The sequence below is a fragment of the Anas platyrhynchos genome, chromosome 9 (assembly GCF_047663525.1).
Source record: "Anas platyrhynchos isolate ZD024472 breed Pekin duck chromosome 9, IASCAAS_PekinDuck_T2T, whole genome shotgun sequence".
In the NCBI taxonomy this organism is placed as follows: Eukaryota; Metazoa; Chordata; class Aves; order Anseriformes; family Anatidae; genus Anas; species Anas platyrhynchos.
Window position 1 is genome coordinate 17,208,100 of NC_092595.1, and position 12,993 is coordinate 17,221,092.

General features: G+C 43.0%; 1 protein-coding gene across 1 annotated transcript in view; it reads left to right on the forward strand.

Annotated features, from left to right (window-relative positions):
* MYO7B (myosin VIIB) overlaps nt 1-12,993 on the forward strand; it is a 48,723-nt gene that overhangs the window by 2,025 nt on the left and 33,705 nt on the right. The window contains exons 2-13 of the mRNA XM_038183890.2: nt 2,185-2,227; nt 3,589-3,702; nt 4,522-4,674; nt 5,161-5,345; nt 5,948-6,069; nt 6,761-6,903; nt 6,994-7,107; nt 7,577-7,730; nt 9,082-9,158; nt 9,470-9,589; nt 9,814-9,956; nt 11,528-11,738. Coding sequence (XP_038039818.2) covers nt 2,210-2,227; nt 3,589-3,702; nt 4,522-4,674; nt 5,161-5,345; nt 5,948-6,069; nt 6,761-6,903; nt 6,994-7,107; nt 7,577-7,730; nt 9,082-9,158; nt 9,470-9,589; nt 9,814-9,956; nt 11,528-11,738 — 1,554 coding nt within the window. The 5' untranslated portion in view covers nt 2,185-2,209. The remainder of the gene's footprint in view (nt 1-2,184; nt 2,228-3,588; nt 3,703-4,521; nt 4,675-5,160; nt 5,346-5,947; nt 6,070-6,760; nt 6,904-6,993; nt 7,108-7,576; nt 7,731-9,081; nt 9,159-9,469; nt 9,590-9,813; nt 9,957-11,527; nt 11,739-12,993) is intronic.

Consider the following 12,993-nt stretch of genomic DNA (forward strand, 5'->3'; position numbering starts at 1 on the left):
TTCTTGTTTTTCACAAACTTTTCAGAGAACCTGTCCAAAATCCTATCTTAATTTCGGGCCAGAACAAAATAACTTCTCAAAAGTCAATGAGAAAATAAGAAACTTGAATTTGAGTGTAAAGACAAAATTGGGGCAGGTGTCTCTCTACTTCTTGGGGGGGTGTTCCAAGATATCATGGACTTAGCTAGAATAAGTACCAAAGATCATTTTCTTGTCCAGTAGTGTCCACTTGTCTTGTAAAATGGTTTACAAGAGGTTTGACATCAAACAGGAATGTTCAGAAGGGATGCAGATGATTCAATATGTCCTTGCTGAGCATCATCCAAGCAGGAAGTTGTAAAACCTGCTTGATATAAATGCTAAGAAAACGTCATTAATAATAGATCATAAAAGGGTAGAAACAGAATTAATTTTTGGTCCAGGGTTAGCATTTTGCGGAACATTTTGCTTATTGCAAGTATTTTATTCTTATCATGAACTTTGAGTTGAGCCTTCTAATTGGGTGTGCTGCAACAATGGGTAAGGGGAGAGATCCTTTAGAGAAGTGGAGAATGGGTCACACAGCTGTGAGAAGTTTGGAATATGAGGTTGTGCAGGCCTGGACACACACCAGCTACCGAATCACAAATTATTCATCAGCCTTACATTTGGGAATGGCTTTTGCTTAGTAGGAAGAGGTAATGGGAAAAAAAAAAAAAAAAAAATAAAATAATAATAATAATTATCTTCTGGTGGGGAGGTGGACCTAGCTCACTTTGCAATGAGTTGGAGCGAAGAGCAGCAAGCAGAGGAAGAAAGAATAAATGAAATCAAATCATTGTTAGTTACATGCTCCAGTCCTGTGGCTGTACCTGCCCTTTCTCAGATGCACAGCTTGCCAGCTGCAGGGACTGCACTTTTGGACTCACTGTTTAGCACAGGATCAGCAGACATGAACTCACCCAGGTTACGTTTAAGAGAGCCATATATGAATGCTTGATTTGTGTGCTCTGCTACAGAGGAGTGCTTCCTCATCTGATACTCTGGAGAATGAGGGAATATGCCTTCCTCAAGTTACTGCAGAGCTTTCAGCAATGATTGGAGTTTTATTCAGTACTACCTTCACAGTGGAAGTTTGAAAGCCAGCTCACCATTATCAACTGCTAAAATTATATGCCCAACATCATGTTTTAATTCATTCCTCAGTGTTCTTTATCTGGACTGTAAGTCTGCATAAGTGATAAGAGATTACTCAGAGTTTTAAATGTGGTCTGCTTTCTAGGGTTTAGTCTCAGCCAAAGCCTTTCACACTCTGTAAACATTAAAAGTGAACTTTGCGAAGAGCCTTTGCCTGTGATTTCCCCCACCCAGTAAAAGGCATCTAGCAGCCTTCCTGCTGTACCAAGAGTGTTAGCAAGCAAATCACAGTCCTGGATTCTCCCAGATTCCACCTGTAGTAGTCTATGGGAGAGGAAGCACCTTCTGAAGATTTAGGTTCCTTGGTTGAACTAAGGATCACAGCCTAAACACTATCACCCCTTAATCAAAGCAGTGGCGTAGATTTCTGTTCACCAGTCTTTTCGCTTTTAAGCTCCTAATTTTATTGCGGCTCCCTCCGGTTCCTTATCTTGCTGCTCATGCCTTCCTTGCAATCACTCCCATTCCCACCAAGGAAGGTTACCTCTAGATATCACTTTCTCAATGGTGGAAGGTTCAAGCTGTGATGGTCTGAAGGAACCGAGCAGCTTAGGGGAGTGTGAATTAAATGTGTCACTGGGATTACTGCTCATAGGAACTGAACAATGGACCAGGCAAAGGTAACTCTGCTGTGCAGCGAGTTGCATTGCGTTGTGGGGTCCTTTGATTTGTGACCTGAACTTGAAGTTCAGGCAATAAACATGCCTAATGCTTGACTGAAGGAACCATTTAGTATGAGGATATACTTCTTTGGGGTTGCAAGCATCTCCAGGGCTATGTGGAGGAACTTGGAACAGATCACCACCCTGTAAAAACTTTGTTTTGAGTAGATCATTTCACTGTTTCTACAGCTGGTGCAGTTTATGATTATTTACTTTGTTTTAATGCAATCCATAAACAGAATGATTTTAAGGCCTTTTGCTTTTACTCTTTACAAGGACATTTCTATTTCACTGCCTGTTCTGATCAAAGCCTGAGCCTAATGTTATGTTCTTCTTGGGACTGCAGGTTGCATACAGTGATCTGAAACATAATGATCCTTTTCAGAAAGGTAAGTCCTGTTCTTTGCTATTATTTACTGGTTAGCTGAGGCCCAAAGAAGAAAAAAAGGACCTTAACATCCTTGTTCATCTCAAAAAGAATAGCAGAAGTAACCCCGTATCAACAAGATATAAAATAACATCAATCTGGACTAAAAATGCAAAAGCGTCATGCCAACTTTGGGCTAGCCTGGCTGTGCTTACGCTGAGCTGGTGACCTCTGTCACAAGGTGTGGCACTGAAACTGCAGATTACCTCTGGAATTTTAGTCAGTGCAAATTGGAGCACTGTAATGTTCTTTATAATCTTGTGTGACGTTTACAGACATTTATGCTCCAGTTATTTGGTTTTAAACGTAAGCCCACAAAGTACTTTAAGATGAAAAAGAAATTATTTTTTCAGTAAAAAAAAAAAAAAAAAATTGAAACATTGACAGTAAGTGCTATGTTGAGAACAAAGTTTGTATGCAACAAGACAGTCAGCTGGAAAGCCAGCTCCTCATCAAGTGTAAGTCAATTCATACCCCCTTGAAGATAACAACCTACAGCTTTGTTCCATTTTCATTCTAGTCATTGGAGTAATTTTTTTGTTTAAATCTGAATTAGTGACTGGAGCAAGAGTAGATAGATATTCCTGGGGAATACAAACAGGGCAGTAGCTCAGGCAACACTGCAGTGGTGCTTATGCCAGAGGAAGGACAGCCATAGCTCACACCTTTCCTCCAGCGACAGCAGAGCTGCCCTGCATGCTGGCTCTGCAGGCAAGATGTTGCCACGACTCCACAAATGTAAAGAGGAGCTGGGCTGAACAAATAATGCATTGTTTTCCTAAGACAGATCACGGATGCAACCACATTTGTAAGTGATTTGAAAGATAGCAGAAAAAATACATATAAACTGTTGCAACGGGGCTCTCTGCACTTCCAGCTATCTATCCTGTCCCTCTTTTTTTTCCTCCCAAGAATGCCTTTGTTTTCAAGCACCTCATCTGAAAGAATACCACAGCTACTGTGAGGCTGCCAAGGCACATTACCAGCATTCACAGTGCCCCCCCCCAGTTTCTACGAGGTAGTGGAGCTGAGTAATCACGGTCCTTGTAAAAGGCGTTATGTTATATCCTCTTGTAATACAGCTGGGCTGGATGACTCAGGCAAAGCCATTTTCCGTGCCAGCTGTGGTGCTGGGAATAGTACTCAAAGATCCCAATGCTATCACAATCAGACTGTACTACCTGCAAGTGGTAAGAACTTGTCCAGTTAAACAGTGCAGAAGAAATTAAAGCAATAGAAAATTAAGACCAAGACATGTACGCATGTGAACTACGTTGCATGAAATCTGTCACATTACCTGACAATGACTTTTCTTCCCCCCAGGGTGATCATGTGTGGCTGGAAACTCAGACGAGCAGTGAATTTAATGTCCCTATTGGGGCAGTTGTGAAAGACTCTGACTCAGGACGGATCTTGTTGGAGGATGATGAAGGCAAGGTGGGTTATGCTACAACTTTCTGTAGAAGGTAAACATAAAAATCAAAAGTACAAAATACAAACAAATGGACGTACTGGATCAGACCAAAGCTTCATCTAGACAAATAGTCTGACTTTGATAATGACTGGTGATATACACTGAAAGAAATAATATAAAAATAAGGCCAACATAGGGTGATGCTTCCCTAGTATCTACAGATCCCAACAGTATAAAGATCTAGATCTTCTTGAGCTAGCGGTTATAACCAAGTAGCTAGGAACAGGAAATGGACAAACTGCAATCCCTAAATTTAGTAGAGTTCTAGGTAAAATCATGATCCCACTAAAGTCTGTTTAACTGGAGTTTTACCCCTACCTCAAACATGTTCTGGCTGTAATGATCTGACAGAACTGCATTGTGAACACTCATGATTTAGGAGGAAATTCTTCACTCAGAAGGTGGTGAGGCACTGGAACAGGCTGCCCAGAGAAGCGCTGGATGCCTCATCCCTGGAAGTGTTCAAGGTTGGGTGTGATGAGGCCCTGGGCAACCTGATCTATTGGGTGGCATCCCTGCCCATGGCAGGGGGGTTGGAACTAAATGATCTTTAAGATTCTGTGATGTCCAGAACTCACCTATGTGGCTTTGTTTAAGGTTTTAAATCATCCAGTCCTGCGGAGCAACGCACTTGCTAATTTCTGTAGTTCTAGTTGTTTGTAGAATATGCTGGGTTTAGTGTGGACTATGTTCAAGCTTGCTCTGGTCTAACATGCTGCTTTCCTTTGTTTGCCTCTGGGTAACAGCACAATCCATTGAAACTTCTGCCTTGCCTTTTTCAGGAGCACTGGATCATGGCCCAGAACATGCACATGGTGCGCCCAATGCACCCATCCTCTGTCCAAGGGGTGGAAGACATGATCCGCCTTGGGGATCTTCATGAAGCAGGCATGGTGCACAACCTCCTCATCCGCCACCAGCAGCACAAAATCTATGTGAGTGCCAAGGTTACCAAGCACGCTACTTCTAGCAATAACCTCTAATGCACCTTCAGTAGGGTAACCTGAGCTGCCTGCAAGCCTTCTTTCATGCATAGGGCCCCACAACCATAACTTTGTCCAGTGCAAAGTCCAGCTACACCTGCACCAGAACAGAAAAGCAGCTTAAAAATCACTACAAAGCATCTTATGATAACACAGAAAAATGCCATGCCAAATTGAGCTTTTGTGTTTTAGCCTTAGACAGCGAGGTGAGCTGTGAGATTATAGTTATCATTATTCCTTCTGGAAAAAAAAAAAAAAAAAGATATCCTGGGACATTTAGTAACAACCAGACCTTAGCACTTAGGCCTCACTTAAGGGCTACTATGGATCTCCCAGGTTTCCCTCCTGCCTCTGCTTAGTATCACACTGTGAGTGCCTTTGGCTGTATTCTTGTTTGCAGATTTGCTGCTAGAGGTAATGCTCATAACTGTTTTCCAGACTTACACAGGATCTATCTTGGTAGCGGTGAATCCATACCAGCTGCTGCCTCTCTACACAGTTGATTATATCAGGCTGTACTGCAACAAGAGGATTGGAGAGCTGCCACCTCATGTCTTCGCCATTGCTGACAATTGTTACTTCAATATGAAGAGGAATAAGAGAGACCAGTGCTGTGTGATCAGGTGACTGGACTCAGGATGAGTGGCAGAAAGCCAAATCTGGCATGTTTTTGGGGTACCTTTGAGGACATAGGAAATCTTCCAAATGCAAAGGCACAGATAAGACTTGAGATAAGAGTTTTCTCCCCTGCTACTTCATTTTCAGTCAGGGCTTCAAAAGGTAGAACATACACAAGGGATTTCCTGAGTCCATTGTTTTCCCCCAGACTCTTTGAATATGGTGATACATTGTGCACATCCGATCCTTTGTGGTGTAAGGCTATCTTTCACTGTAGGGACACCATACTTGTGCTACCTGTGTTTTCTGCAGAGATTTCCTGAATCATAGAAACTCAGAATCATAGAATCATTACGGTTGGAAGAGACCTCCAGGATCATCTGGTCCAATCATCCTACTACCAATGTCACCCACTAAACCATGTCCCTAAGCACCAGGTCCAACCTTTCCTTAAACACCACCCTTTAGTCCTCAATGAAAGACAGCCTGATCTGCCATTCACGATGTAAATATAAGTAGGATTTATTTTTTCACTTTGGTCTGCCATTTGCCACCCTAGCCAAAAAAGAAGAAATGAAACCATTAATGATATTTTTTCTTTATGCAGTGGAGAATCTGGAGCTGGGAAAACTGAAAGCACAAAGCTAATACTACAGTTTTTGGCAGCTGTCAGTGGCCAGCATTCCTGGATAGAGCAGCAAATCCTAGAGGCCAACCCTATTCTGGAAGGTGGGTTATTTAGCAAAAAGGCCTGATTTACCACTCTTATCACAGGAATTTTGTGTCAGGAAAAATTCAGGAACAGATCCTAGAATTACTGTATTTGCATAACAGCTAAAACCCCTCAAGTATTGACAATGTAGCATAGAAATTCTCTAGATTTTTCTGCCGTGTCCCCATTAGGTCCACAGCAGCTCCCATGCTGCAGGAGGAGATGCCACCATAACAAGTAACTCAGAACTGCAGGGAGCACAAAAGCCTTTGGAAAGGCAGAGACCTTTTGGTAAAGCCCCCTTGTTTGGCATTTGCACCAGACTGGCAAAGTGACCAAGAATACATACATCTGTAGGGTAGGTCCCTAAGACATCCATCTTTCTCAGTAGAGGGATCGGATGAGTACCCAGAAAGTCCTTTTGCAGGTCTTAATGAAGAAGTGCTCAGCTCTCTTGGCTGGTCAGATATAGTGTATATGTGGATCACCTGAATATATCTTTTAGGGCCCAATTATCTGGATGTGAAGTATGCCTGCCTGTCATCTCAGCAGGGAGCCTTAGTCCATGTATTCTTTAGTACTTGTCAGCACTATCATGTGGTGCACAACTTGTAAAATGCCAGTAGAAAAACAGAAGAGGATTAAAAATAGACACAATGTTCATTAACTGCAGTAATCAAGATACTACCTTTGCCCTTTGCCAATCAGCTTTTGGAAATGCCAAAACAGTTCGAAATGATAATTCAAGTCGCTTTGGGAAATACATTGATATCCGCTTCAACCGCAGTGGTGTGATAGAAGGAGCCCAGATAGAACAGTTTCTTCTGGAAAAGTCACGTGTTTGCCGGCAGGTGAGGCCACTTGCAGATATCCATTTTGCCTGCTCCTGTGTTACAAGCCTGTACTAACAAGGCTATATTGGCCTATTCCTTTCTTTCCAGGCTCCAGAGGAGAGGAACTATCATATCTTCTATTGCATGCTAATGGGGATGAATCTGGAGCAGAAAAAGATGCTGAATCTGGGAACTGCTTCAGAGTACACTTATCTCACTATGGTAACAATCTCTACTTCCTTCTCCATTATCCCTTTGCCATTTGCTTCTTCCAGCAAACAAGTACCATCAATAGGAGCTGCAGATGGGTAGTTACCGAGTATCAGCAGTCCTTTCCTTAGAGTACCACAAGCAGTAACATCGAAAGTGCTGTGAGTCTCTGTTTTGGAGACTTATTGTAACGTCCACCCATCTACCACAGCAGCAGCTTGTGGCAGTTCAAAGCCTTCCATCCAGGTCAGCCTTAAGAAACATAAAGGACATCTTAAAGCAGGTAGGAAATATCTCCTGCTTTCACAGGCACTTAGATTTCGGATGAATGCCAGGGACAAAGCTAATCAAGTACGTATACCTTAGGAGAAAACAAAAAAGCAGAAACAGTGTCGAGAATCCTCATCCTTATATCTGATATTTATATGATCTGAAAAGAAACAAGAGATTTTCCTTACTTGTTGAGTGTGGTGTCTTGCAGGGCAACTGCACATCTTGTGATGGCCGGAATGACGCAAAGGAATATGCCCACATCCGCTCGGCTATGAAGATCCTCATGTTCTCAGACTCTGAGCACTGGGACATCAGCAAACTGCTGGCTGCTATTCTGCACCTGGGGAATGTAGAGTTTGAAGGTAAACTCAGCATTGTCTGTGCTTGGTCTTTCCTCAGACTCAATGTTAAAGGCCTAGAGATGCTGTCTGCTTCCCACTGTACAGCTTAGGCTGTGCTCCTCTGCCGTGCATTAACAGGCGGGTGGACAGGGTTGGAGGGGTAGGCAGATAAGCACCATTAAACATTAGATAATTTTTTGAAAAACATCCATCTACTTTTGTCACACTCAGGTTTCCATAGCTACAAATAAACCCTTATCACGCAAACTGAAACACTAGATAATGTAATGCCATGCTACATTTGCTGATTGTAGTGCTCTGCGAGCCAGAGGACAGAAGAGCAGTTGAGTCATGCTTGCTGTGGAGATGATAGCAGTCATCTGCGGGCTGGGTATGGTGAACACCCACCTGTGTGAATGCAATTCTTGTATGGCACAGGCACAGCCTCATACACCCAGCAGCAGGACGCCAGGAGCTCTCACATTTTAGAAAAGGCCTCCTTCTCTTTGTGATGCAGAGGATTCAATACAGTGATGCCAGAAGGGATCTTTGGAGTAACATTGGCTGCTAAAATGGAATATTTAGACAACCTTTTTTGTCTAAATTTCCCATAAGCCAGATATAAGGAAAAATGTTTTCAGAAACATTTTCTGAAGTCAGATATCACAGAATCACAGAATCTCAGAACTGTAGGGGTTGGAAGGGACCTCAAAAGATCATCGGGTCCAACCCCCCTGCCAAAGCAGGTTCCTCAGAGCAGGCTGCCCAGGTAGGCATCCAGACAGGCCTTGAATATCTCCAGAGAAGGAGACTCCACAACCTCCCTAGGCAGCGTGTTCCAATGCTTGGTCACCCTCACCATGAAGAAGTTCTTTCACATGTCAGTGCAGAACTTCCAGTGTTCTAACTTGCAGTCATTGCCCCATCCTATCCCCACAAACCACTGAGAAGAGGTTGGCTACATCCTTCTGTCCCCCACCCCTCAGATATTTATATACACTGAGGAGATCCCCTCTCAGTCTTCTCTTCTCCAGGCTGAACAGACCCAGTTCTCTCAGCCTTTCCTCATAAGGAAGATATAACTTCTCCAGATCTCCAATTGCTACCATTTAAAAGTAATAACCTTGTCAGCTTTGCTGCTACTTTTAGCCTGATGTTCAGCAGTTGTGAGGACCCCATACATGCCAGGATCCCTGACTGAAATCAGAACTCTTCTTAATAAAATCATCAAACCTGGGAGCTTCATCAGGGAACTGATTGCTTTGTCACATTCCCAGAGCTATGGGGTTACAGAAATATGGCTGCAATAATAGCACAGCCCCCACCCCGACAGAAATGATTCACCCCAAGACTGACTGTTTCCTTATTCCAGCGGCTGTGTATGACAACTTGGACTGCTCTGATGTGATGGATTCACCACACTTTTCGATTGCAACCAAATTGCTTGAGGTAATGGACTCTCATCTTCTCCTACTAGTTCTCTCCTTCACCCATGCTCCCTGAGCACACTGACAAAACATGATTCTGTGGATTGTTTATGTATGGAAGCACATAAAAAGGGCATTTCTTCCCGCTGATACTCAAGTGATGCTGTTGCAGATGTGTCTGAGCTAGGAGAGCTTTCAGTCTAGGACAGCAGAATGCTGTCATGAATGCTGCTGGACAGGCAGTTTGTTACAGCCCTCTTCCTGAGACAGACTTTCTTTGCTGGATCTCCTTTATCCACCTGAATGACCAGATTGCCATTCCTGTTCCACCAGGTGGACTCCAGTGAACTTCAGAACAGTCTCACAAACCTCTCAATCATTGTTCGAGGAGAAAGTGTGTCCAGGCCTCTGAATGTAGCTCAAGCTGCAGATGGAAGGGATGCATTTGTGAAGGTATTGGTTCTTACGTATTCTCTGTTTAAGATTGGGAATGCTTTCAAAGCCGTCTGTCTTACTAGTGAAAGAGCCTTTTGTGATAAATATTCACCCAGTGGGCTCTGTTCCCTCCTAGTCTTCAGGCATAGTCTGACATCATTGTTGTAGCACGAAGGGAAGCATTGAGATATGTCCGAAGACTGTAACGATGGTTTTCCATTTGCTCTTTAATTTTTCGCCAGGGTATATATGGACGGATTTTCCTGTGGATAGTGAACAAGATCAACTCAGCCATTTCCAACCCAACTTCTGAGAAGCCTAAAAATACGCATCAGTCCATTGGGTTGTTGGACATTTTTGGGTTTGAAAACTTTAGCAACAACAGGTAAGAGGCTCTAAATTCGTTTCCACTGGGGAGCTGAAAAGCAGCTGATGTAAATAGAAAGAATGAAGAAACAGAAATGTTCTTTCATTATTGTCCTCATTCTCAGAGAAGCAGTGAAATTTCCGTCACTGAGTTTTCCCAGTGATGATCTTGCACAGATACCATTTGTCTCCAGTCTTGGTCACATTTCTGCCTTCTCCTTCAGTTTTCTTTCTGGTGCAGCCATTGCCACGTCTATTCCAGAACCTCAGGAATTTGCTCAGAGGAGATGCTACGAGCAGGCAGATGCCCCCTGTCTCTGTACCAAACTTCTTTGTTCCATAACATTTTTATGATGTCTCTTGTGATGCATTTTGTACAAAGGAGGCTATATTTGGTTTCCCATTTCAGCCCATGCTTCTATTTTGCTCAGTGTTTTTTGCTCTCCAGTCACTTTTTTGGGGGGCTCCTTAATTTCTCTGCTTCTAAGGACAGGTCAGTAAAACACCTGGTTAGTATACTGTTGCCCACTGCTACCTCTCCTACTCCTGATTTCAGTCCCAAAGCACCTTTTCTATATGCCCTTCTTCACAGAGGCAGCAATTCTCTAACTTGTATGGTATGTAGGTACCATATCATCAGTACTCTACAAACCATCACCTGTACTCTGCAGTCTACAAACATTGGTGACCAGAGTAGAGAAGCTTTCTCCATTTTGTGACACAGACAACATGCGAGCACTATTGTAGCAGGGTATGCTACAGTCAGGGATGTAGTAAATTACTGCGTGCAAATATTATTATTAATTACAATAATAAATATTGTAATAATTATTAATATAACTAATATTATCTCTGTCATTCTATTTCACTCCACCTTTGTCACCCCCTCCTTGATAAATCACTTAAAACGTTCCATGTTTTTCATTTTTTCTAAATTCTGCGTGGCAATTTCTTCCAATTCATTTCAGCAGATGTACTTCACTTGCTTTCAGCAAGATTTTATTCCTCACTGACCTTTGGAATGCAGTCTAAGATCTGTTCAGGACAGCCTACATCTTTCACAATCTATCTATATCTATCTATCTATTACTTTATGCTATTCCCAGAGGCTGCAATCCACATGGGGCCTCACTGTGGTGAGTACTCCACAGGCACACACTGTGCTACAGCAATTACCAGGTAATGAAACTCAGGTGCAGCATTTAGGACTAACTGACAGAAGAAGTGGTAATGCCAGTGCAAGTAAAAACAGGTCACACATTCATACAGTCAAGCTGTTTTCACAGTTATATGTCCCCTTTACTCTAGAGTTTCTTGAAACACATACATGATCTTTTCTTGCTTACCCATCAACCCTCAGTCATCAGTTGGCTCATTTATGATCATCTTTATCACAGCCGAAAATGTATCTCTTACGTTCCTAAGACTGACAACATGCAGTGGTGGTAGTCATTAACACCGTGGAATATAGCAGTAGTACATCTGGATACGTATTTAATACGTATTTAAACAAATACCACGGAGCAGTAGCAGTGCAGCACTGGCTGAGATCCAGGGATGACCATGGTTTCCCACCTTGTCTTTCCACAGCTTTGAGCAGCTCTGCATTAACATTGTCAATGAGCACCTTCAGCAGTTCTTCGTGCACCATGTCTTCAAGCTGGAACAAGAGGAATACCTTGCAGAGCACATTGCCTGGAATAACATTGAATTCCCTGACAACCACCAGGCTCTGGAAATCATTGCACTCAAACCCATGAACATCATCTCCCTCATTGATGAAGAGAGCAAGTTCCCAAAGGTAACCTTATGGTTTCACCTGTAATGTTTGGTTTTCACCACAGCGCATCAGTAATGCTTGGCTTTACACAGAAGAGTGCAAAAACACTTTCAAAGATAATGTCTCTGACATTGAGAGGCAATGTCTCAAGACATCTGAGAGGCAACATCATCCCCCTCAAAAGGTGTCCCTTTTAAATTAGCTATATGAATACTTTTGTCTTTGCTGGAGTGTGCTCCTCCTGGTATCTCGCTGTTGAAACTCTTATAGTTGTTCCAAGCGGAGAAGGAAGGACTCCTGATCATTTAAGAAGTGCCCTTTTAGGAAATATTTAGTTTTGTATATTGTTTGAGTATTGTTCTGCTGTTGGCCTGGATGGCAGCTTTCTCTTCTCCTGTATGACGGTCACAGCTGTGCAATATCATTGTGAAAAATGTCATTCTACAAAAGGCAGGCATCTCAAACAGGAGAGCAGGGGTTGAAGATCCTATCTCAAACATTCCTGAAGAACATTTTCCTCTTCTCCAGAGCATGGTGAGGGTAAGCAGGACTGTTAGTACAGATGGCAACATCAGCTTATCCAAAACAGCAAGCCCCTGCCTCAGCTCACTGGTAGTCCTCATGGAGAAATTTAAGAGGATTGTGAACAGACAGACAGATGACTTTCCCCTTTCTACCCTGAGAAGAGGGTGGTCCTAACTGTCCTGCAGTCAGGAGGAAAAAACTCCTCTGATTCCCAGAGCACATGGCTTCTCAGATAGCACAGCACAAACCTAGCACAGGTGAGTGAGCAGAGCTAGCCTCACATGCAATGCAAGGGGATGAGATTGTGATGGCATCAGCTGAAGAGAAGCTGTCTGCCTGTGGAAGTCACAATCTGGGCATGTTGACTGGTATCTGCTTCAGCAGCCTTCTTCTGGTGATTTCTGAGTCTTATACCAGTTGGAGAGTGAAAGAAGGCTTGGTGTGCCTACCTGGAAGAAGGAACATGCACTCTTAGAGCATGGCTGGTTAGGATGGCATGGGAAGGTTGGTGGGGAATTCTGCTTGCAAACATCAAAGATTTGAGAAATTTTCAGCATGCCTGGTGATGTTGGTCATGTTATAGAGCCTTGTGTACAGTCCTAAAACACTAGGCCTTACACTCTAGTGCTGTGTTCTGTCCTGATGCTTGAGAGGAAGGTCTGTGTAAAAGGGAAGGTACTTCTGGCACTGACTTCTTCCAGCTTTACTATACAAAGAAGGAGCAAAATTTAAGCCTTTGCTATTTCTGAGC